Source organism: Salmo salar, chromosome ssa16 (genome assembly GCF_905237065.1).
Source record: "Salmo salar chromosome ssa16, Ssal_v3.1, whole genome shotgun sequence".
NCBI classification, from domain to species: Eukaryota; Metazoa; Chordata; class Actinopteri; order Salmoniformes; family Salmonidae; genus Salmo; species Salmo salar.
The window spans coordinates 35,283,568-35,309,840 of record NC_059457.1 but is presented as its reverse complement, the minus strand read 5'-3'; the positions used below and the strand labels follow the sequence as shown (position 1 = coordinate 35,309,840).

Genomic DNA, 26,273 nt, shown 5'->3' with positions numbered 1-26,273 from the left:
AACTTACGTTAAACTAACTAATTGTAACTTCAGGAATGTGTCAATTTTGAAGGACCACAGTTTTTAAATCCTGAATTGGTGATCTTGCTAGCCAGATAGTTAGCTAGCTGATGATAAATGTTGCAAATCTATTTTTATTTTCATTCAGGAACTAGAGGACAAGTGATTCGAGGCAGGACAAATCGCTCTTTCTCAACTGGTTTGAAGGTAAGAAATTGGACCATTATCTGATAAAAAAGTAAGAAATTATGCTTGCTGTGTTTTGCTCCATCTAGGCTTATTTGCTAGCTAGTCAAGTAATTTGTTGTTCATTGTAACATTGATTAATATGTTGTTGCCTAGTCAATGACATGCATTCTGTTTCTGTCGATTTCTTCTTGTCAGTTTCCTGCTCTTTGTCTTGTGGGTTGAGGGCAATGTCACCAGTTCAATTAAAGGCTACGTTGTCACGGCTGTGATAAGGAGCACAACCAAAGCGCAGCGTTTTCGTAGTTCCACATCTTTATTTAATAGTGAAACGTGATGCAATACATAAATACTTAAACTAACCAGAAAATGTCACGGTCGTCATTGGTTAAGGAGGACCAAAACGCAGCAGGAATGTTGATGCTCATCTTGTGTATTTATTTACAAACTAAGTGAACACCAAAACAACAAAACGAACAACGAAACAGTCTTGAAAGGCTCACTCGGCAAAACAATAAACAATCTCCCACAAATACACAGACAAACATACCCAACTAATATAGGACTTCCAATCAAAGGCAACACCACACAGCTGCTTCACTTGGAAGTCCACCCCAATTAACTCAACATAGAAACAGATTACCTAGACTAAACATAGAATTACATAAACAAGGAAGAGTGCCCAAAAACCCCGGAATACATAAATCAAATCCCCTACAACAAACACACCACCCCGAACCACATAAACCAAATACCCTCTGCCACGTCCTGACCAAACTACAATGACAATTAACCCTTATACTGGCCAGGACGTGACAGAAAACAACAAACCGTGATGCAGAGAGGGAAAAAAACACACTACTCAAAATATAATCACCCACAAACAACATGCAGAAACACCCCTACTAAATATGACCTCCAATTAGAGGCAACGAGGACCACCTGCCTCCAATTGAAGGTCAACAAAATAAACCCTAACCTAGAAATAGACAAACTAAAACTACAACATAGAAAGAGAAAACATAGAACAAACACAAAAACACCCCCTGTCACGCCCTGACCACTCTACCATAGAAAATAACAACTTATATTGGTCAGGACGTGACATACGTTTTGTAATCATACTGTACAGACTTAACTTGAGCATAAAGGCACATGACATGAATCTCACTTTAATGTCATACGCCTTGTCATGGGTGTCCGTGCCTCCGTGGATTGAGCTCGGCCGTGGTCCATGTTTTTCTTGGGGAGAAAAGCAGTTACTGCCACTGTGGAACCATATGACTGTCTGGCCTTGGACATCAGTGACACCATTAAGCTGGTGTGTATTTTGATAGTGTACATTATTGTCATTCTAAGAACACAATATGTATTGAGTCAATGTGTCATTATAATAGATTTACTTTATCCAGTAGTTCTGATCCTGAGACCACATATGCGGTCTTTGTTAATTCATGGTGTCTATACTATGTGTTGGTACCAATATCATGGACTGGGTGCTGCTCTAAGGCTTCACCACATGGTTTGAGAGACTACAAATATAATGGTATTTGAGACCACGTCTCTTTCTTAATTGTCTTTCCTTGTGTCCCCGGGCGCCGAAGGCGTGGATGTCGATTAAGGCAGCCCCCAGCACCTCTCTGATTCAGAGGTATCCCCCTTTTCCCTTTCCCTTTTTCTTTGAGATTCCTCTGACATTTTTCTCAAATGTGTTTTTTGTTGTTGTCATGGATTCCAGGAGGTGAGGAAAACAGGAAATACAGTTGAGAAAGAGCCACGGTCTGGGATAAGACAATAGCCTATGTAGTCTCTCAACTCAAGAGGTCAAGATACACCACTGAGTACAGACTCTTGTTGGTTACGTTGAAGTAGAAGTGATAAAACACAAAAGTTAAAGGGCACCTTGCTTTGTACACGTGTAAGACAGATGAGTATGCCCTGCCAGTATGCAATGGATAATGTTGAAAAAAATCAGCATTTATCTGTCATTTTAAGATGGTTAGTCTCGGTCAGGTCTTGTTTTTCAACATTTAAACGTGTCTTGGTCTCGGCACACGGGGGCTGGGGTTGAAAGCTGAACAATGCGACTGGCCGCCCCAGGTACAATTGTTATTGTTTTTGTTTTGAGGAAATTAGCATATAACTGCATGAAGCCAACATTTTTATAAAACCTTTTAAAACTGTTGCACTGCTTCCTCAACACGAAAGGCTTGTGTGCATTGTAATCACGTATTTTAGGTGGTCTGACAAACAATGAGAAAGGGCCTTCAGGAGATCACCGTGTGGAACTTCCTGACACAGCGACCAGACATTGTTCCATTGGTGTTTCGGTGAGAGGCAGCCGCTGTCTTAAGCCAAGAGGTATAGTGCCCTTCATAATATTTTGACATTTTAGTACATCTATACCCTTTACCTGGCCCTGGCTGTGCATCTGGAGGCAGATCTTTGATGTTGTTGACACAATGAGTCAATAATTGGGGTGGATGTGCTTTCACTGGTTGCATCTCTCTGTCACTCACACACTCACTCAAAACACACACACACACAGCCCCTGAGCGCTGCCTCCTTGCTTTGAAAACCGTTTGTTTTCAAATTCAAACAGCAGGTCTCAACCCCCCTGGGGAAAAGAACTTGTGTGATAACCAATCAGCGCAATTGCTGGAAATCTGAGTGCACGTTCTCGCCTAACGTTCCAATGAGAAAGAGAAAAAAAGGAGCAATGGGTATTTAAGGTCATGTTATACCACATTTTTTTCTATTAAATTGTACTTGCACAAATAGTCTGGCCCCTGGACGACGACAGTGATGAGAATGTAGACGAATGCCCAACAGACGCAAAATGCCTGACAACTGGATACCTCCGTCAGTTTTTTGAAAATGGGAATCAAGTTCAATACCTATGTAGACATTCAGTTTTGCTATAATAGTAGTCTGTACTATAAAAAGGTACACACTACTAAAGTAGTGGAATGATTTTGTTCTGTTCATTATTAGCCTTAAGAGACATGCTAAAGATGCTCCTCAAATTCTGGGTTGGGTGGAAGATCCTGACTCAATCAATGAAGGTTACAGTGGTTGATGGCAGCCTTCCAAAAGCATCAACATGCTTCCAGACCTTCCGCCTACCAGGGCACCATCACCAGTACATTCTGTAAAGATTGGATTTCATCTATCAGCATAGCAGACACATGGTTCGTTTAGGAACTAAAATCTACCAAACAACCTCCTGTGTCTGCGGTGGCCCTCCTCTTCTTTCCCATATGTATTTATTGACCCACTGGTAATACTCTCAGAAAATGTTATTGACAAAAATGTTTTGTGACCAACTTTAGAAAAATGTGTACAATTGTATTTGTGGGTAAACAACCACTTTTATAGTTCATGTGACCAGATACAGTAGTTTCTCTGTTTAGAATAGGCATAAGGAGATTGTAAATTGTGTAAAAAAAAAATCCTCCTTAATTCCTCCGTCCTTCCCTCCTCAATGACCTGGAAACTGATAAGTGTTCACCATATGTGGGAGTGAGTCAAATTGTTAATAGGCGAACGGAGGACATCTAGTCTATAAGCAGTGTAATGATTTATCTCACACCTTACAGAAACAAATAGTTGGGGAGTGACTTGGGACCGGACATAAGTGTTGCTGACATCAGACCCAAAGCAGTGATCCATGAATGTCTGAAGAAAAGACTATGGGTGGAAATAGGGGTTGGAATGAAAACCAACATAATTGTATAGTTTTCAAAAATCTGTACCAGTTATAAGACACTGCATGCAAGCAGTTTGGCAAAGTCTAATGCTTTGTGCCATAGTTGTACACCCTAACCTCATATTCTGTTTATATACTTTTGTTTACTCACTGTGCATTCTCGACATACCCCATCCTAATAACGTTATACAGTGCATTCGGAAAGTATTCAGACCACTTTACTTTTTCCACAATTTGTTACACTACGTTACAGCCTTATTCTAAATAGTCTCCCCCCCCCCATCAATCTACATAATGACAAAGCAAAACACAGGTTTTTAGATAAAAAAAATTCAGATTGGGTTCAAGTCCGGGCTCTGGCTGGGCCAATCAAGGACATTCAGAGATTTGTCCCGAAGTCACTCCTGCGTTGTCTTGGCTGTGTTCTTAGGGTCATTGTCCTGTTGGAATGTGAATCTTCCCTCTGGAGCAGGTTTTCATCAAGGACCTCATTGTACTTTTTTCTGTTCATCTTTCTACTGATCCTGACTAGTCTCCCAGTCCCTGTCGCTGAAAAACATCCCCACAGCATGATGCTGCCACCATAATACTTCACCGTATGAATGGTTTCCTCCAGACGTGACGCTTGGCATTCAGGCCAAAGAGTTCAATCTTCATCAGACCAGAGACTTGTTTCTCATGGTCTGAGAATCTTTAGGTGTCTTTTGGCAATCTCCAAGTGGGCTGTCATGTACCTTTTACAGAGTGGCCAGTCTTTCGTCTGGCCACTCTACCATAAATGCCTGATTGGTGGAGTGCTGCAGAGATGGTTGTCCATCTAGAAGGTTCTCCCATCTTCACAGAGGAACTCTGGAACTCTGTCAGAGTGACCATTGGGTCATCGTGACCAAGGCCCTTCTCCCCCGGTTGCTCAGTTTGGCAGGGAGGCCAGCTCTAGGAAGAGTCTTGGTGGTTCCAAACGTCTTCCATCTAAGAATGATGGAGGCCACTGTGTTCTTGGGGACCTTCAATGCTGCAGAAATGTTTTCCTACCCTTCCCCAGATCTGTGCCTCGACACAATCCTGTCTTGGAGCTCTACGGACAGTTCCTTTGATCTCGTGGCTTTGTTTTTGCTCTGACATGCACTGTCAACTGTGGGACCTTATATAGACAGGTGTGTGTGTCTTTCCAAATCATGTCCAATCAATTGAATTTACCACAGGTGGACTCCAATCAAGTTGTACTGTGATATTAGCAAACATTTCTAGAAATCTGTTTTTGCTTTGTCATTACGGGGTATTGTGTGTAGATTGATGAGGGGAAAAAAACTATTAATCAATTTAGAAAAAGGCTGTAACGTATCAATGTGGAAAAAGTTAATGGGTCTGAATACTTTCCGAAGGCACTTTATGTTGAATATAGACATGGATTGTGATAAACATATTTACAGAGTAAAGAAACAAATCTCACTCCATACTTCTTCCCCTGGAAACGTGTGCGTGCCTGCATGCATGCTTTCTTGCGGTGACTGTTTTGTGTGAGTGAGTGTGTGGTTTTAAAACAAAGGGTAGACTACTAGGCGATAGGCTGCTCTGAATCTCTGATGCTCTATTCAAAGCATTCAAGGAAGTGTATCTTTGAGAATGACCGTTAAAAATGTTTGATCCCTGGGTAAATACCATAGGGTTGCAAAATTCTGGGAACTTTAATAATACATTTCCTGGTTTTCCAGAATCCTGGATGGAGGAATCCGGATTTCCTGCTTATTCCCTCCTGATTCCTGGAACGTCCCAGAATTTTGCAACTCTAACTCTAAGTATTGAAGCTCCTCATATGAACAAAGGAAAGCGGGAGAAGAGGGAGGAGGATGGATGAGAGAGGAGTGAGGAAATGTGGGGCAGCTAAGGTGAAGGGAGGAGAAGACAGCGTGAAATGGAGTGAGACAGACAGAAGACATATGCTCTGAATGTAAATCAGCTTAGCTTAGCCGCCCAGTCCCATCAACCCCCTGGCTGCCTCCCCCTCTCCCCCAACCCCTTTCCTCCTCCAGCATCCTCAATCTCCAAAACTGGATCTCAGTAAGTCTATACACAGCTGTTCCCCTTCCACACCCCTGCGTTAGAACAATAAGCACCCCCTCCTCCTCCCCTAGTCCACTCTCCTGCTCCTTAGCTTTATCCTCTAAGGAGCTATGGCTTCAGCAGCTCCCTCCGCATTACGCCAACCAGCCGGAGGGAGGGTGGAGACAGGTTAGTTGTGAGTGAGTGTGTGTGTTTGTGTACATGCAATGTGGTCTACAGTACAATGGATGGATTTAGGTCTAGGTCAGGGCTCTCCAACCCTGTTCCTGGAGACCTACCGTCCTGTTGGTTTTCAATCCAACCCCAGTTGTAACTAACTGGTTCACCTTATCAACCAGCTAATTACTAGAATCAGGTGAACTTGATAAGGGTTGGAGAAAACCTACAGGACAGTAGCTCTCCAGGAACAGGGTTGGAGAGCCCTGGTCTAGGTCTTCCCACTGCAATGTACAGTGCATTATGTCTACAGGGCTCTCTGTATACCGCCTATGTACTATATGTTTGTGACTGTGTGGTGTGTATGTATTTTTATTTGTGTTAAATTGTTTCATTCTTGTGGTTGCAAAGATAGGTTGTCTTATGTTAGTGTTTTATAGGATTCTAGGGGTGTTCGTGAAGTGGTTGTTGAGTGAATGAATGTGACACTGTTTTAGTGAACATGTGAGTATGAGCTGGAGAGTGAGGCCTTGGTATACCCAGTCCACGTGAGCTGACCACTGTGTCTTTTTTGGGCTACGACTTTGTATGCTTAAATATAGCCCTTGAATAGAGAGGATAGAGTTGGAGAGAAAGAGAAATCAAGAGAGAGAGAGAGAGAACAAACTACTTTACTCCTATTTGATGTGTTTGGGGAGAATGCCAAACCTCTGTTGGTAAAATACTGTATGCAAATGACACTGAGTGTGAAAGGAGTTTATCAGCTAAATATTACATGAATAATTCAATACATATCATTTTGATGGAACTGTCTTTGACTGCTGTTAATGCACTGCTATTTCTGTATTATCTGGGTGTAACTTACGTGTCACCCTATGTTCATCCCCTAGCAGGAGCAATACCCGCTGGGGTAGACGGGAGTTCATGGCGCTAAGCACCAGTAAATACCACAGGGTAAACAACACAATAATGTGTGGCATTTCAAACCCTTAACCAATATCACAATGCAAACCTTGTTGGCCAGATACCCACACAATGTATGTATTGTCTATCTCATTATTTCTCTATAGACACACACAACTCTCTAAATGCTCCACAAACAGAAACACAGTAAGTATACAGACAGGCACACATATTTATCACGGGCCACTGCGGGCAGGGTGTGTGTGTGTGTGTGTGTACATTGGCCTTGCAGAGAGGAGATCTGCTGATGTGTGACAGGCAGTGGGCCCAGCTGATTGACAATAGACCACAGAGCATTCTGGGAAATAAGATAAGCCACAGTCCTGTCCCTGTGTGTCACTAATTTAGGGGATTGCGGACAGAGAGGGAGGAGGGGGGGAGAGAGCGAAAGACAGAGAGAGAGACAGACTGTGAGAGAGAAAGAGAGTGACAGAGAGAAGGAAAGAGATAGTGATAGAGAGGGATAGAAGAAGAGATGGAGAGGGGGAGAAAAAGTAAGAAAAAAAGAGTGACAGGGAAGTAGAAAACCACACAAACAAGGAGATATGTATCTTTTTACTCCTCTCCCCTCTTACTCTTTATCAGCCATCACTGTATCACTCTCCGTACTCTTCCATCAATCCCAGTCAGTTTCTCTTTTTATTTCTTTTCACTATCTCAATCAATCTTTTAACCCCATTCCTTTTCAGCCCCTCATTGGTCTCCTTATCCCTCTCCCTATGTGTCCAGACATACCTGGCCTTAAATGAGCCCCAGAAAGCAGACTGGTCATATGTGACACGTAGCCCACATCGTCACATTCAGCCCCAGACAGACCAGACAGGCTGGGCCGGACAGTCAGTCAGTCAGTCAGTCAGTCAGTCAGTCAGTCAGTCAGTCAGTCACACAGGGCTGCCCAAGACTACAGGCAGACAGATATCTCAGCCAGCCACACTGTCAATCACACAACCTGGAGCCAGGCAGGCACACAGGGAAAAGAACAGCAAACAGTCACCGATAATGTCCTGGAAAGGCTGATTGAATACCTGAATCGACTCTGAACATACTGTGCTCAGGGAGTCAAGACAGGTATACATGTGACTCGTTTCAGGAAACTAGGTGTATGTCGCGCGTCACTACTTCACAGGAGAGGCATTTGAACGTAAACATGTATTTTTTTTATCTAAATACATTTTTTTGGCAGAAATGCCTTCTGGAACATGTGAACTTTCATGTGTCTTAATAACAAAATTGTATTCCATCTGTAAATACAAATACAATTGTTAAATTACGAGCCTAGTTGGTTTAGCCACGGGAAAAAAGGGGAACCTTCCCGCTAGCCCCAAAAAAGACATTTTCTAGCTCTGAGTCTCTACTTTTATCCAATGTAAAAAACACAATTTCAAATGTTGCTATATACTGTAAGAATGAATCAAGTCGTTCGGTCACATATACAGTACCAGTCAAAAGTTTGGACACACCTACTCATTCCAGGGTTTTTCTTTATTTGTGCTATGTTCTACACTGTAGAATAATAGTACAGCCATCACAACTATGAAATAACACATATGGAATCATGTAGTAACCAAAAAAGTGTTAAACAAATCAAAAGATATTTCATATTTGAGATTATTCGAAGTAGTTGCCTTGATGACAGCATTACACAAAAAACTATAGTAACGCTAATGGCATACGGCCACTATCTATGTATTTGGCTACTGTATGGTACATGTAGATCAGGCTTTTCTTATTTGGATACTGTGATTACTTGAGTACAAGCAGGTCAAGCCATTGATAAAGAAATACAGGATTCTAATTCTATTTCTATATCTACTGTATTTGACAATTATGAACTCCAGTACTATCCTATCGAGACACACCCCTAGACAGACAGACAGACTAAGTAGTGCTATGGAGAGAATCAATGGAGGGAATAACACACCACCGTGACCCCAGCTCTGGTACTAGAGAGACGGGCCATATAGAGTTCACAGCTACATTCCTACAGTCACAGCCAGCATCATTTGAGTAAGAGGGGGAGAAGAGGCTACATGAACCAGAGAGAGATAGAGGGATGAAGAGATGGCAAGAATTTGAAGTAGGAAAAGAGAGAGATGGGGAAGAGGAGAAGGTTTCAGAGATTCACATAGAGGAAAAGTGGCAGACGTGAGGGGAAGGAAGCAGAGATGAGGAGGGAGGAGGCCATATTGTATGAGGAAGGGTGTCTCACCGTTGTAGGACAGGCGGGGCTTGCTTAGACACATGATGAAGTGCACCTCCATCTCATTAGACGCCACAGACTTGGAGCAGACAGGACACTTGAACCCTGTGGAGAAAGAGAGGGAGGATTGGTTAGACTTTAGTGTATGCATGTTACACTGGCTCTCTGGCTCTCACAGCCACCATCCAACTCACAACAGTGAATAAGTGAACCAAATGATCCTAGATTTTTACAAACCAGTGTTCCCAACTAGAATGGGGCACCACAAACAGTGGCATCAACCATGTAGACTCACATTGAATCACTCTGTCTGTCTGTGTCTCTCTGTCTTTCTGTGTGTGTTGATATTTTCAAGTCAGTCCCCTTTACATGTAATAGAGACCTGTCTCTTACTCACTATGTAATAAACATGTAGTAATCTGTAAAAATGATGAATGTTAACCTGCATATGAAAAGACATTGCCGATGAAAATGAGCTATGTTGCTAAATCTGGTAAGATATTTGTTGTGCATGGTCCCTGAATATTAAAAATCGAAATGTTGATACAAATGAAAGACAGTCAATGTGTATATCCCATTCCAAATAGCAGACAGAAATTACTGCAAAGCTCTATCTTAGCTATCTCTCTTACGATGTTTGTTTTCAGCTTTGTGCATATTACAGTATTAGCAAAGCACATAAAAGGAGATTACATAAATTCCTGGCGTGGCTCTCCCTCCAACCACATGAGTTGAGTTTTGCATCATGAGTCCTCAATACTGTTTTAACACAGACACCAGTAGTGTTCAGATGGCTGCACCCAACACTTCACATGTACACAACTACCATAAGCACAGACACCAGGGCTCTGTCCAAACGGCACCCTATCCCCGACCCTGGTCAAAAAAAAGCTCAGCTGTGCCAAAATCAGCTTGTTTTTGGTCCAATGACAACTATGCAGTCATAAAGGTTGTTGCTATTCATTCCTCGTTACGTATTTTCTCTTTATTCAGACAATATTGAAAGTCCATGTTGGGATACAGGTAGAGGAGAGACCGCATGAATGTGCCAGGGGTGGTTTCTACCCATATCATTCATGTATACTTGGAAGACTGCAGCACTATCGCTGCTCCACACTCCCGCACCAGAATGTGTGTTTTAATCTTAATGTTAACTCAATATTTATTCATTCCTTCGGTGGGATCAGAGTCTAAACTCTTACTTTGAGACTTGTCTGGTTGGTCTGAGTCTGTCTGGGGTTCACCTAGAAAGCATAAAGCAATAACCAGACAGACCAGCACAGTCAGGAGAAGAGATGGAGAGATGAAAACACCCTGCAAAGGCCTAGAGCTGAAGTGAATGAGACAGCTTTATAAATGAGAGAGCTTGAACGAAACAGCAAGTATGACAAAGGGATGAGGGTGGGATGGATAGATAGAAAACCTAGTCAGTCAGTAAACCGAAGCCCCGCCCCCCATGACAGCTGACCCACATTTCCCCTGGCTGCTATTTCCAGCCCTTACTTAGGGACAGACAGAGAGAGGAATGGAAGAATTTTAGAAAAAATAGAGGTGCAGAAGAAAAGTAGAGTGAGGACTTTCTATGAGAGATGATTGGATGTGATGGATAGAGACAGCCCATGGATCACCTCCCAGAAGGCAAGAGGCCAAAGAGGCCCTAGCTGTAAATGGCAATGCAGACAGTATATGGCAACAGCTCTATGACCATTTCAATGATCAAAGAAATGTTCAGAGTTCACATGGCGATACTGTGGACCTCTTTGTGTGTGTGTGCTCATCCATCCACTGACAGCACTGAAAAGAAATCAGTCTCTGAGAACATACTGTAACTGAGAAATACCACTCGTTGCTTGGAATAACTTAGTACGACTTCTAGGGTGGTGCTGGGAACTAAAGTTTACAGTAAGTCATGGGGGATTGATTGTATTCTTGGAAACTGTGAGGTCAAATAGGGACCATTAAAGTAAATCACAAGACTGCATGAAAACATAAGCAAACAAAGATATTCCCTACAGTGAACACAGTGTGTTTCATGAACACAGAGCTGGCCCTTTATCAAACCACTAACAAGACATACTTCATACTGGCAGAGAGAGCACAAATATCAACACAAAGAATGTCCCAACCTGAAACTAACCATCACAGCAGATTCATCATACCTTACAAAGTAATAGTACAGCCAATGTTTACTTACCCTGGACAATGTACAGTATAGTTGTCACACTGTATAGATATCAAGCCATTGGTATAGGCCTAGTAACTATGGAGTGGGCATGCTCTGTTTCTACAGAAGTGAAATAGAGCTGTCACACTGCGCTTCTGTTAAAGTGTCCCATGGCATCTCTCCACAAAGCCGACACATTTCTCAACCCAAGCCGACAGACTCAATCTTTACTCCATGCATTTTTTATGATACCTCTGTAGTCCTGCCCCATTCCCCATTGTCAATGATAAAGAATTAAAAACCTTACAAAAATACTTGTGTCTCGGAAGCTCATAAAATGTCCATGACTGGCCACCAGCACTACGATAGCTTCCTTCCTTAGGATCATTACCCTCTCAATATATTCCCACTCCTCTCCATGTGTTAGACAGAGTAGAGAGGGAAAGCCATATCCTCTTTTAGGCGATGTTAAACAGCATTTACCCTTCTTCAGAAGCGCTTAAAATGTGAATATCTGTGATTTCAGGGTAAATTGTAAACATTACCCTCCCCCTACCCACCAATGTTGTCTACACTCAGATTGAGTCAATACAACAAGTTATCACAGTCTCACTGCAGTATTAGACATTTATTCACTTTTCTCCAAATGTGAACCGATTCAGGAAACTACGCGTATGTCGCAAGTCACGACTTCACAGGAGAGCTGTTTGAATGTAAAAAATATATTTTTTTTTAACAAAATTCGTTTTTGGGCAGAAATGCCTTCTTGAACATGTGAACTTTCATGTGCCTTAATATAAAACTTGTATGCCATCTGTAAATACGAATAAAATTGTTAAATTACGAGCCTAGTTGGTTTAGCCACAGAAAAAGAGAGCTATCTTCCCGCTAGCCATGATTGGCTGAGATAATGAGTGGGCCGGACATGCCGAGAGATTAGTTTGGATTGGTCTGCCATATAACATGTGTCTGTCTATTGGAGCTGGTCAGTATGTTTAGGTAATCATGTCGAACACAGCTTTTTTTTTAACCTCTTACATCTAGACGTTCCGCTAGCGGAACACCTGCTCCAATATCCAATGATAGGCGTGGCGCGAATTACAAATTCCTCAAAAATACAAAAACTTCAATTTTTCAAACATATGACTATTTTACAGCATTTTAAAGACAAGACTCTCCTTTATCTAACCACACTGTCCGATTTCAAAAAGGCTTTACAGCGAAAGCAAAACATTAGATTATGTCAGCAGAGTACCCAGCCAGAAATAATCAGACACACATTTTTCAAGCTAGCATATAATGTCACAAAAAACAAAACCACAGCTAAATGCAGCACTAACCTTTGATGATCTTCATCAGATGACAACCCTAGGACATTATGTTATACAATACATGCATGTTTTGTTCAATCAAGTTCATATTTATATCAAAAACCAGCTTTTCACATTAGCATGTGACGTTCAGAACTAGCATTCCCACCGAACACTTCCGGTGAATTTACTAAATTACTCACGATAAACGTTCACAAAAAACATAACAATTATTTTAAGAATTATAGATACAGAACTCCTTTGTGCAATCGAGGTGTCCGATTTTAAAATAGCTTTTCGGTGAAAGCACATTTTGCAATATTCTGAGTACATAGCCCGGCATCAAAGGGCTAGCTATTTAGACACCCAGCAAGTTTAGCCTTCACCAAACTCCGATTTACTATTAGAAAAGTTTGATTACCTTTGGTGTTCTTCGTCAGAATGCACTCCCAGGACTGCTACTTCAATAACAAATGTTGGTTTGGTTCAAAATAATCCATAGTTATATCCAAATAGCGGCGTTTTGTTCGTGCGTTCAAGACACTATCCGAAGTGTAAATAAGGGTCACACGCATGACGCATTTGGAGACAAAAAAATTCTAAACATTCCATTACCGTACTTCGAAGCATGTCAACCGCTGTTTAAAATCAATTTTTATGCCATTTTTCTCGTAAAAAAAGCGATAATATTCCGACCGGGAGTGGTGGTTTTCGTTCAAAGATAAAACATGGAGTCCACTCGTGCACGAGCCTGAGTCTCACAGTACTGTGACCAGCCACTATCCAAACGCGCTAATGTTTTTCAGCCAGAGCCTGCAAAGCCACGATTCAGCTTTTTGCCGCCTTCTGAGAGCCCATGGGAGCCGTAGGAAGTGTCACGTAACAGCAGAGATCCCCTGTAATGGATAGAGATAATCAAGAAGGCCAAGAAATTGTCAGACAGGGCACTTCCTGCATGGAATCTTCTCAGGTTTTGGCCTGCCAAATGAGTTATGTTATACTCACAGACACCATTCAAACAGTTTTAGAAACTTTGGAGTGTTTTCCATCCAAAGCTAATAATTATATGCATATTCTAGTTTCTGGGCAGGAGTAATAATCAGATTAAATCAGGTACGTTTTTTATCCGGCCGTGAAAATACTGCCCCCTATCCATAACAGGCTAAATGTATCGTGTAGTAAAACTGCATAAACCTAATGTCAAGTTAAAGAGTACTGTTAGCTAGCTAATGTTAGCTGGCTTTGCTAACGTTATGTGTATGCTCTCCACTTTCTGGAGGACTGAGTTTTGAAATCAGTGGAATTCAAGTATGATAACTAATGAGATGGAGAAATCACCAGTCTGGATTACATCGTCAAACTAAGGGCAACGATGCGTCCAACCATGATGTATACTGGTATGATTTTCAGATATTACACGTTTCTAATTTTGACAGAAAGTGATTTTATTTCAAGTGTACTGTTAGCTAGCTAACGTTAGCTGGCTGTGTTGCTAGCTAACATTATGTGTATGATCTTATTCTTCGTATCTCAGACACATTTGTTTGACTAGTTATAGCCATAGAACCTGGTTGGTTAGCTACCTGCAGATTCATGCAGCGTAGTAACATCATGAGTTGTGATTATGGTCCATTGTTTAGCTAGCTAGCTACATGTCTTAACAAAAGACTCCACTCTAATTTTGACAAAGTATTTTCATTTCAAGTTAAAGTGTATTGTTAGCTAGCTAATGTTAGCTGGCTGGTTCGCTAACTAACGTTCCGTCATGCGTTGGGATTCATTGTTTACCTAGCTAGCTATCTAGCTACATTTCTTAACAATAGACTCTCGTCTTAGTGTGCCAGAGCGCAGAATAGCTGATGCATTTTTGAATGCTCAAAACCCGTTGAATATGTACGGTGTCAGTAAACGTCGGCAACAAAGCGTCATACAATTGTTGCCAGCAGCACAGTTACAGTCACCAACACTCTGGATAACATGAAAAAAGCCTAACCAGCTCTGCTAGGGCAAGTAAAATGGTCAGAGTGATTTGTTCTCTCATTATGTGTCTGGAAGTAGCTAGCCAATGTTAGCCAGTTAGCTTGGGTGCTTGACTGTAGTTGTGAGGTCAGAGTTTTCGGAACAACCCTACATATTGGTCAGAGCGTCCAGTGTGCGCACTGATTGCGAAACCACAGACAGAGCGATAGGGTGAGTAATGTTGAGCTGTTCTCTCTCTCTCTTAGATGTCTGGAAGTGGCTGGCAAGTTAGAACAGAACGGTTGGAGACGAGTGGGGCTAAGGCTTAAGAGGGTGTGAACAATGCTGAATGGGTGTAGACAAAGAAGGGCTCTCCAATAGTACTATCAAAACATTGAAAGACGGTTTTCTCAAAGGTGTGTTTACAAGTTGATCAACTTTCAAAGCACAATTACTTTCCCATTTTTTCCTCAAATGCAGTGTATGATGTACCATTTTGTAGCTCTGAGTCTCTACTTTTATCCAATGTAAAAAACAGAAATTCAAATGTTACTACATAAGACCGAATCCAGGTGGTAAGTCAATTGATAGTAAAGCAATGGATAGTAAGGCAAGGTCATGCATCTGATATAATCTTTCACTCATGTGGCACAAACACCACTGCGTAATTACAATTAAATCAACTAATTTACTCCATAGGCCTAAACTGTGAATCTCACTTCTCATTCAATGAAAAATGTTAGCCAGATGAACCTGGGAATGAAACTTCAACTGGAAAACAAGGAAGGAAATGCAATGATATAGTTTTCTAGTTTCGAATGAATGAAGTACTAACTTTTAGACCTTAGTTTCCAGATGTTCCCAAAGACCTTCATCATGACTCATCCTCAGCTTCCAAGCCAACATACTATTTTAAATTCATTGTAGCAATTCATTTAGACAAATGTTCTGCTTCTATCTTGAGCTTGAATTGACTTTATAGCAATCATGAATCTGTATGCTTCACGAACCATGCATCTCTAGTTTAATGAAATTCCGTGTTATATCCTCAAGCATTCTGCATAAATGATATATAATATTTGATGGTTGATATAGATTAGAATATAAAAAAATAGCATGTATTAGATCAAAGGAGTCGGTTTCAGTGGGTTTAAAATCCATGGATGCCTACCCACATGTTCTCTTAAGACTTCCATAAACATAAACATCTATAGGGAGTCTTCACATTAAGAAGATGCCCTGAGGGGCAGATCATTGGATTTCAAAGTCCCAATATCAATATTCAGATACATATTTTAATATCCCTCACTTAGCTCATTGGTATCAATTTGTGACAAACCAGCTCGATTCGGTCCTATGTAGCAACCTTTGAAATTGCGTTTTCTACATTGGATAAAAGTAGAGACTCAGAGCTAGAAAGTGGTACATCACACACTGCAGTTGAGTAACAATGGGAAAGTAATTCTGCTTTGAAAGTTGATAAACTTGCAACCCCACTTTTGAAAAAATGGCCCTTGAATGTTTTGGTACAGGTAGTGGAACTCTTTGTCTACACCCATTCAGCATCGTTCACACCCTCTTAAGCCTTAGCCCCAACCATCTCTTTAAGGATTCACATGTGAAACCATGTGCTGAACAGTGTAAGTAAGGTAGTGTAGAAAACAACCAAACAACCAAAGATTTCAAGACTAAAAGTGGTGTAAGTGGTAGCAAAAACACACTTTATCTTGTCCTTGACCTACAGTATATCCTAATCTGATTTTGGTGCAGGTCATGTTGTTCTTCACATTACCGCCTCTGGTAAACACACACTATATCAAATAAAAATCAAAGTTTGTCACATGCACAGGACACAATGTGTAAACAGTACAGTGAAATGGTTACTTGCATATTTGCCTACTAGCATCATCAAAAATAGAAAGTGTCCAGATAAATATTGTATAAATATTAGATAATTATTAGGTGATTTTTAACCAGAAAAAATGGCCCTTGAATGTTTTGGTACACGTAGTGGAACTCTGTGTCTACACCCATTCAGCATCGTTCACACCCTCTTAAACTTTGCTAATATTAACCACATTGCTTCTCTTTACAACAGGAGCGGGTCATGTGAAATAAATGCTATAACCACCCCCCCCAGCCACATCTAGCTGAGTGGATGGGTCACTATTGTCTAGACATGTACACATGACCTAGTCGGAGCTCGTTTTTTCCGAGTTCCCAGTTGTCTTGAACGCACTGAAGTCAGAAGTCGGAGATTTCTAAATTCAGAGATCCCAGTTGTTTTGGACACGGCAATAATCCCAACTAGAGCTGTTATGGTGACCGTATTACCGCCACACCGGCGGTCATGAGTCATGATGGCAGTCAAATTCCACGTGACCGTTTAGACACGTAATTAGGCTTCTCCAAGCTCTGATGCTGCTGCTGATGGTCATTAGTAGCCTACCAAACGTGCTAACTGCCTGTTACTCAGCACTCTATTGTCCCTTTAATCACTATGACATCAATGACAATGTAATCAAATATCTATAGGCTATGCAATTGCATGAGAAAACAGAGTGATGGCCTCGATTAAAAAGAGGAGGATCCCATCATCTTTCTATAGGCTAGGCCTACTATATTTATTTATCAACTTTGCTAATATTAACCATATTGCTTCTCTTTACAACAGGAGTATAGCCTACCTGGCTGGCATGCAAATAAACCACGGGAAAAGCGTCCTCCATTCGCTATTTAAGTGCACAGATTACATTAAAAAAATTCCGCTGTCCGTTTTTGAGACAGGTGCATGATAATGGACCATTCTAAATCAAAACTAATTTCACACATATATTATTTAGTATATGGAAAAGTGTGATGGGTGAGTAGTGTGATGGGTGAAAATATTAGCCTATCACTTGTGAATGATATATTATCAGTTTAAGGTAAGAAACAGCGCATGCTTTTTTTCTTGACTTCAAATCATAGCCGCACACCTCATGTAGCCTAGCCCATAGGCCTATATGTTTTGATAAGGTTTGTATCACAACTAAAGTGGACAAATAACTTCTTAAAATTAAGCTTAATAATCTGCTTTACAACAGGTATAGAGCCCAACTGGCATACATAAGCAGCATGTGAGTTTCAAATTTGGGGAAGATAATTTTCACCATAAAAATGCACCTTTATTATAAAAGCATTACATGCATAATTGTATTTGTGGTCACTTTTGAGAATGGCGTTAACGCTTATAGCCTACTACTGTGTGCGCTTTGCTGCACTTATAATATGAAGAAATAGCCAAATAGTTTATCACATTTTAAGCTAAACATTCTCATCTGTTGCATCAGGCTCATTGCTTAAAACCATGTTTTTTGATGCTAGTGGTTTTATTAATTTGGGATCTATCGCATCCCACAACTGTCCCAGACTATGTTTGGAATATTTATTTCTCACACAGAATAGAATAGGTCAACTTTTGTGCTATGGGGGATAGTAGATTGACATAGGCTAGCACTTTTGCAGTTCTTTAGGCCTACTTGTCACGTCCTGACCATAGTAAGTTGTTATTTTCTATGGAAGAATAGGTCAGGGCGTGACAGGGGGGTTTTCTAGGTTCGTTTTTCTATGTTGTTATGTTCTACTTTTGTATTTCTATGCTTTGTTTGAGATGATCTCCAATTAGAGGCAGCTGGTCATCGTTGTCTCTAATTGGAGGTCATATTTAAGTTGGTGTTTGTCCCACCTGGGTTTGTGGGAGATTCATTTTGAGTAGTGTATGTTTCACCTCTGCATCACGGTTTGTTGTTTTGTCATTCAGTTTATTTATGTATTGCATAGTTTCACAGTTTAAATAAAATGTGGAACGACACACACCCTGCACTTTGGTCCGCTCATTCCTACGACAGCCGTGACACTACTCATCTTGTTCGCTGACGAAAAGTAAATGTGGACAGTTCTTCCAATATCTTCAATATGCGCCTCGGAATTGGATAAGGACGTGTGCAGTTGCGTCCCTGATGTATTCGTCTTCACTTGTAGCCATGTGAGTGAGAGGTGCTTCGGCATGCAGCCGGGAGAAGGGAATTATAATTATTATATTCAGCCCAAGGGCACAACGGCCACTGGCCGCAAAAGGCATGGATTCTTTTAGGGGGCATTACGGCCACACAAAGGGGATGCAGCCGGGAAATTTGAGGCATTATCTAGTCTTTGTCAAATTGTGAATGAGAGACTGATGAACTGTGTACAGCTAGCGCAAAAAAACTAAGCAGAGCTCATGCCTTTCATGTCATCATTAGAGCTGTACCATGCAGCCTTAGAATGTATGAAAAATCAAAACATATAGCCCAACATTTTTATCACAACTAAAGTTAGATAAATAACTCTAATTTAAGCATACACTGTAGGAGTACCTGTTTCTTTGTTAACTGCTCAAAACATAGACTAGCCACATGTGCGAACTCCCTCAAATCGTTTGTAGAAAATATCATTTTTATTTTATTCAGTTATATTCAACTGTATTCTTCATACTATAAAATAATATACAAATAATGCCACGGAATTCTAAGCAAAGCTTGTCCCCTAAATGAACTAGCGTAGCCCACAGCCATATGGCATAGCCAGATCAGGACCTAACATAAGGACAACTCAGAGTATGCTATACTGTTCTTCTGAAATAGACTACATTTTCTTCATATCGTGTTTCTTTAGACCTGTCTAAAATAAATAATGGATTTATTGTGATGGTGTAGGCTATATTACATGGATTTATTAGACTTTTTAAAATGTAGATGTTCCAAAGATCTGCATCATTGGCTTGTAGGCTATGCGTAGAAACCAGGAGATGCAAAATGTGTTTATGTTAAATAACAGTCAGTTAACATGATACCGGCAGTTATTTGCTTGACAATCACCAGTTTACAAAATGTCATGACCGCCACAGCCCTAATCCCAACCCGATTATCAGAGCTAGCCACCACGCATGAATCTGCAGGTAGCTAAGGCTAACCAACTAGGTTCAATTTTAGCTAGCTAGCCAACATTAGGCTATAACTAGCAATGCAAATGGATTTCTGAGATGCAAATAATATTACTAAAGAGGTCATACACGTAATGTTAGCTAGCGAGCCAGCCAGCTAACGTTAGCTAGCTAGCTAACAGTACGCTTTAACTTGCAATGAAAATGACTATCTGACAAAATTAGAAATGTATAATATATCTGAAAATGTAGCTAGCTAGACTTTTACCCGTATACATGGATGCTTCTCCCTCTCTGTTACAGATGCCATGGTTGGCCTTAGTTTGGAGATGTAATCCGGAGATTTTCGACTCCCTCCGTATACTTGCAATCAAACGCTATAATTTTCTCCATCTCCTTTGCTATCATATTCTGCTTACACCGGGCATTCCACTGATTTCAAGTTCTTCCATGACAACAACAAAAATTCAGGGCAGCAATATTGAGAGCACTGTAGCAACACTTTTGCAGTTTTTCTTGATATCTTTCAAAAAAGGTGCAGGAGAAAGTATTATCTACACATACTGAGCAGCTCATGTTATAGACTGAAGCATGCTACATGGCAGACCAATCCGAACTCATCTCTCGGCATGTCCAACCCATCCATTATCTCAGCCAATCATGGCTAGCGGGAAGGTTCCTGCCTTTTTCTGTGGCTAAACCAACTAGGCTTGTAAATTAACCCTTTTAGTCGTATATTTACAGATGGCATACATGTTTGTTATTAAGGCACATGAAAGTTCATATGTCCCAGAAAGCATTTCTGCCCCAAAAAATGCATTTTGATAACAAATTAATGTTTACGTTCAAATGCCTCTCCTGTGAAGTAGTGACATGCGACATACGCCTAGCTTCCTGTAACAAGTCACATTTATAAACACATTATAGTACACAAAACACAAATCTCATCAGCTAGTCCTGACTGAATCTTCCTCTGCATTCTAAATGACATTACACCGGATCAGTCCTCCCTCAGAGAATCATGTAGGGGAGTAATGGAGAAGGGAAGAGAGGAGAGGTGGAATGGTGGTAGAAGGCCAGACATAAACTCAGTGACACAACACTGAGAGGTTCAGGAGTAGCGTTATGAACAGAGAAGAGAGGCAGGCAGACAGACAGAACGTTCATCCCAAATGGCACTGTATTCCTTATATAGTGCACTACTTTAACCAGAGCCCTATTGGCCCCGGTCAAAAGTAGTGCACTATATGGGGAATAGGGTGCCATTTGGGATGCACCCAGAGGAGAGAAGTCATCATTAAAGGTACAGATGGGAAGTCTGTGGCTGCCTCTAGCTCCTGCTCCAATCAAACGGCAGGCAAGCAGTGTGACAGCTAGCTCCCTGTAATACCCTGCTGTCTAGAAAGCCTCTGTCTCTCAGAAGAATAAACACCTTGCTGTTTCATGCCCTCTTTCTGTCATGTCAAGGACATCACTTGTTTACTGTCTATCACAGGTCATTAGGCTAGACAACATGGATAAGCTTATTAAATGAGTGACCTTGTTTGTTTGTGTATGCCTGTGTGCATCTTCTTTCCACATGTCTGGGCTGGTTGTCCCTCTAATGATGATACTAAATGCTGGAGTGTGTCAGCATGTCTAGAGACCTGTTTAGTCCAGAGTACAGGACATTATGCCCATACATGGAGAGTAGCCATTTGATTACATCACATCCAACTCAATCGCAACTCAGACAACTCTTTACCTTACCGGAAAGAACAGCAGTTTCCATGGAAACAGCTGAATGAGAGAGGTAAAGACGGAGAGAGAAATGGGGAGGAGGGAGCCGTGAGAGAGACATACTGACCTATTGTTGTGTTCCTCACTAAACTGGTTGATTGCAGGAGGTAATGTGGCCTTAGATACAGGTGAAATGGGGGGTAGAGTGTGGATAGGAGGGAGGTGTGTAATGGCATTGGGGTGTATTGTGTGGGAGAGACTAGGGTATCATTACACAGTGAATGAGACTGCTTTGCTGTGATGGGAAGCACTGGGAAACTATGTGATTTAGGTTTGTGATGCTTAATGACATAGAAAGCATCCTGTGATCAGTGTGATGCTTGCTATACAGTGGCATCATCTGCTTTTTTGATTAACAGAGGCTTATGCCCCCTGCTACTGAAGTCAAAGGTTTATCTTTAGAAAGTCTCTGCTGTATAATGACAGGATTTAGTCCCTGCACCATGGCAACGGTTGTCACTGCCTTTGCCCTGGCCCCCTGTCCTTTTAATTGGCCAGTTGTTTGCACTTGTGGCGTCCTTTTATTAGAAAGGTCTGTCGGCTGTCACTCAACAACAGACTGGCTGTGAAACACTGGTGACAGGAAGTCTGTCAGAGGAACATGTCAAGCCTCTCTCTCCCTCTCTCTATCTCTTCCCTCTCTCCCTCCTTTCCTCCATCTCTCCCTATCCCCCTTCTTCCCTCTCTCCCTCCCTCGTCCTCTGCGTCTTGATGAAACAAGTGTGTGAGGATATTGTGAGGGTGGTAAGGAGAAAGCAAGTGTTCGTCTTGAAAATAGCAGTGACAAGAAACGTGGTTGTCACAGACGCAGCAACAGAAACTCCTCACTTAGCCATCCAGTGTAGAGTGTGTGTGTGTGTATGTTTGTGTGTGTGTGTGTGTGTGTGTGTGTGTGTGTGTGTGTGTGTGTGTGTGTGTGTGTGTGTGTGTGTGTGTGTGTGTGTGTGTGTGTGTGTGTGTGTGTGTGTGTGTGTGTGTGTGTCTCGGAGTCTGTGTACACTGTGCTGAGACATTAGGAGAAGAGAAAGAGACAGAGATAGAGAAAGAGTGTGTGAGGGGAAGGGAAAACATAAATAAATTGAGAATGACCTATATTGTTGAATTCCGCTGCCAGACAGTTCAGCACAGATCTTCAGATGTTCAGTTCAGCACATCCCATCATTCCTAAAAGACTTGCCACTAAAACTCAGCCACAACACTGTGTGTCTACAGTAGTATGTGTGTGTGTTCATGTGTGTTATTATCATTACTTACATTTCAATTAAAATGGTGGTGTACACAAGTGAATGATTGCTTATGGCTTTAATTTTAGAACAATTACATTGGCTTCTGCTCAAAGAGAGTTCAGTCAGTGCCTCTGCTCTGCTCAAATCGGTGAGTGATTACTTAGCTCTGTGATGGGTGAGTGAGCACCATGGGTCTATCACAGGAGGAGAGATTACACAGACCATTGCTAAGGGGTCTCTAATCTGAGAGTGCATAACAACAACAGTAGGTGAGCAATTTACTAAGTGACAATGTAGACGGGACTCTGTTCAGGAACTGCATCAGTGAAACTGTTTGCTGCTGGATCAAACAAGTTGGCTATCAGAATGAGGTTTCCTGCCAGGATCAGACTAATCAGCAGTCATACAATATTAATAAGAGTATTAATGGAGTATCAATGAGGCTGCATGGAAAAGGGCAGGCCAAAACAGTCCAGTTGGTAAATATCAGAAGGCCCTGTAATATTTCTAATGCTTTAAGCCTAAGAAATGTGTGTGTGTGTGTGTGTGTGTGTGTGTGTGTGTGTGTGTGTGTGTGTGTGTGTGTGTGTGTGTGTGTCTCGGCATGTATACCATTGTCATAGGGGATTTCAGATGTGACCTTGTGTCAGACTTTGGGTTTTAAAGTATGAATTACATTGTTTATTATGCTGCAGAACTGTCTACTGTCTACCTGCCATGGTGGCACCTCACCAGAGTTTTTCATGCTTTGCAGACCGTGAGTACTGTTTCTAGTTTGACTAATCAATTGAAGGCAACAAGATGTCTGACCAATGTTCCACTGAGATAAGAGAAAGGCTCCAAAAAATATCCTGAAAATATATATTTTTAATGGTTCTTTCAATCAATTCTGCAATTCAGTCAAATCCATACTATGATAGGAGTGTGACCACACCAGACTGGAGAGTTTGAAATTGGTAGAATTTAAGATCTGGTGTCTCTGTCTTCCTTCTATCCCCCCACTCCCTCACCACTTCCCAAGGGCACTTGACGGAGGCACCTGTGATCAGCCTTATTAATAGCCATTTTACAGAGAGGACAGAGAGAGACTCCATGTCTTGAAAACAGGGCTGAATTATGTACCTGAAGCAGGACCATAGCCTTATCCTTTATGGGAGCGTCTCAGTCATCAAAAGGAACAGCAGGGTCACCTAGCGATAAAAGGCAAACAGTCTGGATGTTGATGCCTGACATTCCCTCCTGTGGGTTGCTGGTTTGGGCTTTGGTAATGAGTGCCTGGGGACCTGAGCCAGTGTCGTCAGTATTCTGCAGCTCAGGCCCTGAAAAGCCCAGTCAGTGAGACATATTGTGGTCTGAGGTAAACAGATGATAGCTGTGCCCCCCCCCAATAAGGTACATAAGGTCAGACACTCAATGAACCCCTGATTAACTGCCCTGATGCACACACACACACACACACACACACACACACACACACACACACACACACACACACACACACACACACACACACACACACACACACACACACACACACACACTAATTCATTAATGAAGTTCCATGGATGGCAGGGAAGTTTGCTGATGACATAGAGGCCTAATGATAACTGTGATGTGTGCAGCCAGCCATGGGTGGCTGTGTTGATACTTACCACTGTGGGCGCTAAACCACCGGGGTGCAATGTGCAGGGGCAAGGTGTCTGCCAACGACCCTCGGGAGCCCAGATAGAGCATACCATCCGTGTGATGCCCGCTGCCCGTTTCCTGGTAGCCGTTACCATGGGCGGCGTTAGTGCCAGACCCCCCTCCGGCCCTGTCCGAGTCTGTTCCTCTGGGGGTATAAAACCCAAAGGGCACCGTAGGACTATGTTCTATGCCCATCCCAGCCACAGAACTCACTGAGCGGCTGCGTAACCCCATAGTGCCACTTGGTCGGTAGTGCCCAAAGTGGGCCGAGGGTGGCACTGCGCTGTCATCCGCCGAGACACCGTGAAAAGCACCCCGGGGCCGCCCTGCCGTACTCTGCTTGCCCCCCATCCAAATCGCCCGATAAAATTGGGTGGGGGCTGTTGAAACGGGGCTCCGCAGAGAGTCGAGAGCCGTCACTGGAATCGCCCCCGACACGCCTGTCTGCAGTGCACTTGATCGCCCCTTGCCAGGGACAAAACGGCAGCTTCAAAAAATCCCGGTTGTCAAGTCTGACTAAAGCAGCTGTGTATAACAGACGCAACAGCCCATTTCCCTGACAGGAACATGAGCGACTCGAATGTTTTGATTCAGCTCAACAGAGAAAAACGATCATTTATAAGAGGATGATGTCAAATTAATGATAGAAAAACAACTCCCCTTGATAAAGATAAGCAAAACGCAAAACGTTTTCCCCTCACAACGAATGACAGGACAGCCTGCTCCAAATCACAACAGAGATGATGACAAGCACAAAGCGCAACAACGGTTCCGACAGTCGCGCTTCTCTGCAGTAGGCTAGGCTACCCCCCTTTAATGTTATTATTTTTGTCTTGAAGACTGGTTCAGCTGATCATAACCATAGCCATGACAACTGTTGCTGTCTGTCTGCCAGTCTGTCTTTCCAACGACGTACGTGTGTCCGGGTCCGCTTGTTCTCCGGTTCCCGGAGATTTGGGTCAATGTATGCCGCTCCCCTGCATTCTCATATCCGCGCGCTCGCTCTCACTCCTTGCTGCTGGTAGACAATGGAGGCGTTCAGTGCGCATACTCGGGTTAACAATGTAACGCGTGTGAATAGGGAATATACAGTAGTCTATATATATTCTTAATCACGAGGAATTGATTAAAAATATTGTCCCAATTGTCTGTCTATCTTTTAGAAATCCATTGAAGGTGCTTGTCTGGCTCACCCCAGGCTACCATGTCAGACGAACGCAGTGTGAGCAGAGGACAGAGATTGATAAGAGCTAGTAACGCTGTCATAACCAAGTTAACATGCAGATGGCACAGCATTCACGTTTTTACCATATGATGAATTATTGAGATTGTTGACAAATGACAATTAGCAGTCTAAAGGTATTTCCCCCAAATAGGCCTAGTTGTTATTGGCATGAATTTATCACGCAATTATCATACAACTGTTTATTACTGGTTCTTAAACTATAAATAAAAAAACAATAAACACTATTAACCATTAACAAACCCTTTATAAGCGGTACGTAAATTATTACTGCCGCTGTTTGCTATTTATTAATGAGAAAACTATTAATCATGCATAAATCAAAGCTGAAAGACAAATGATATGCCATGAACACATCGTCTGTGGATTCAGGCTAATGATCTCTTGGATTCAGGATAATGAGCAGGTTTGAGTGACAGCACAGTCAGGAGTGACAGACACCTGTCACTCCCATTCACTCCTGCAGAATAAAGCCAGTCTAACACACAGATTCTCTGATTCTCATATCTCAGGTCAAATAATCCAATTCAGGACGTCATTGTTGATGTATAGTCATTGCTGCTGCATTAAACATACACACACGCACAGACATACTGTACAGGCACATACGCACACACACACACACACACACACACACACACACACACACACACACACACACACACACA

The 26,273-nt window shown here is 42.0% G+C and overlaps 1 protein-coding gene across 1 annotated transcript in view; it reads right to left on the bottom strand.

The window, feature by feature from the left end:
• The window catches only part of LOC106573647 (E3 ubiquitin-protein ligase znrf1), a 47,989-nt gene extending 22,378 nt beyond the window's left edge, over nt 1–25,611 (bottom strand). Inside the window, exons 1-2 of the mRNA XM_014148886.2 lie at nt 24,329–25,611; nt 9,285–9,380 (exon numbers count right to left, since the gene is read on the bottom strand). Of these exons, the coding sequence (XP_014004361.1) occupies nt 9,285–9,380; nt 24,329–24,713 (481 nt within the window). The 5' untranslated portion in view covers nt 24,714–25,611. The remainder of the gene's footprint in view (nt 1–9,284; nt 9,381–24,328) is intronic.
• Between the last annotated feature and the right edge of the window lie 662 nt (nt 25,612–26,273).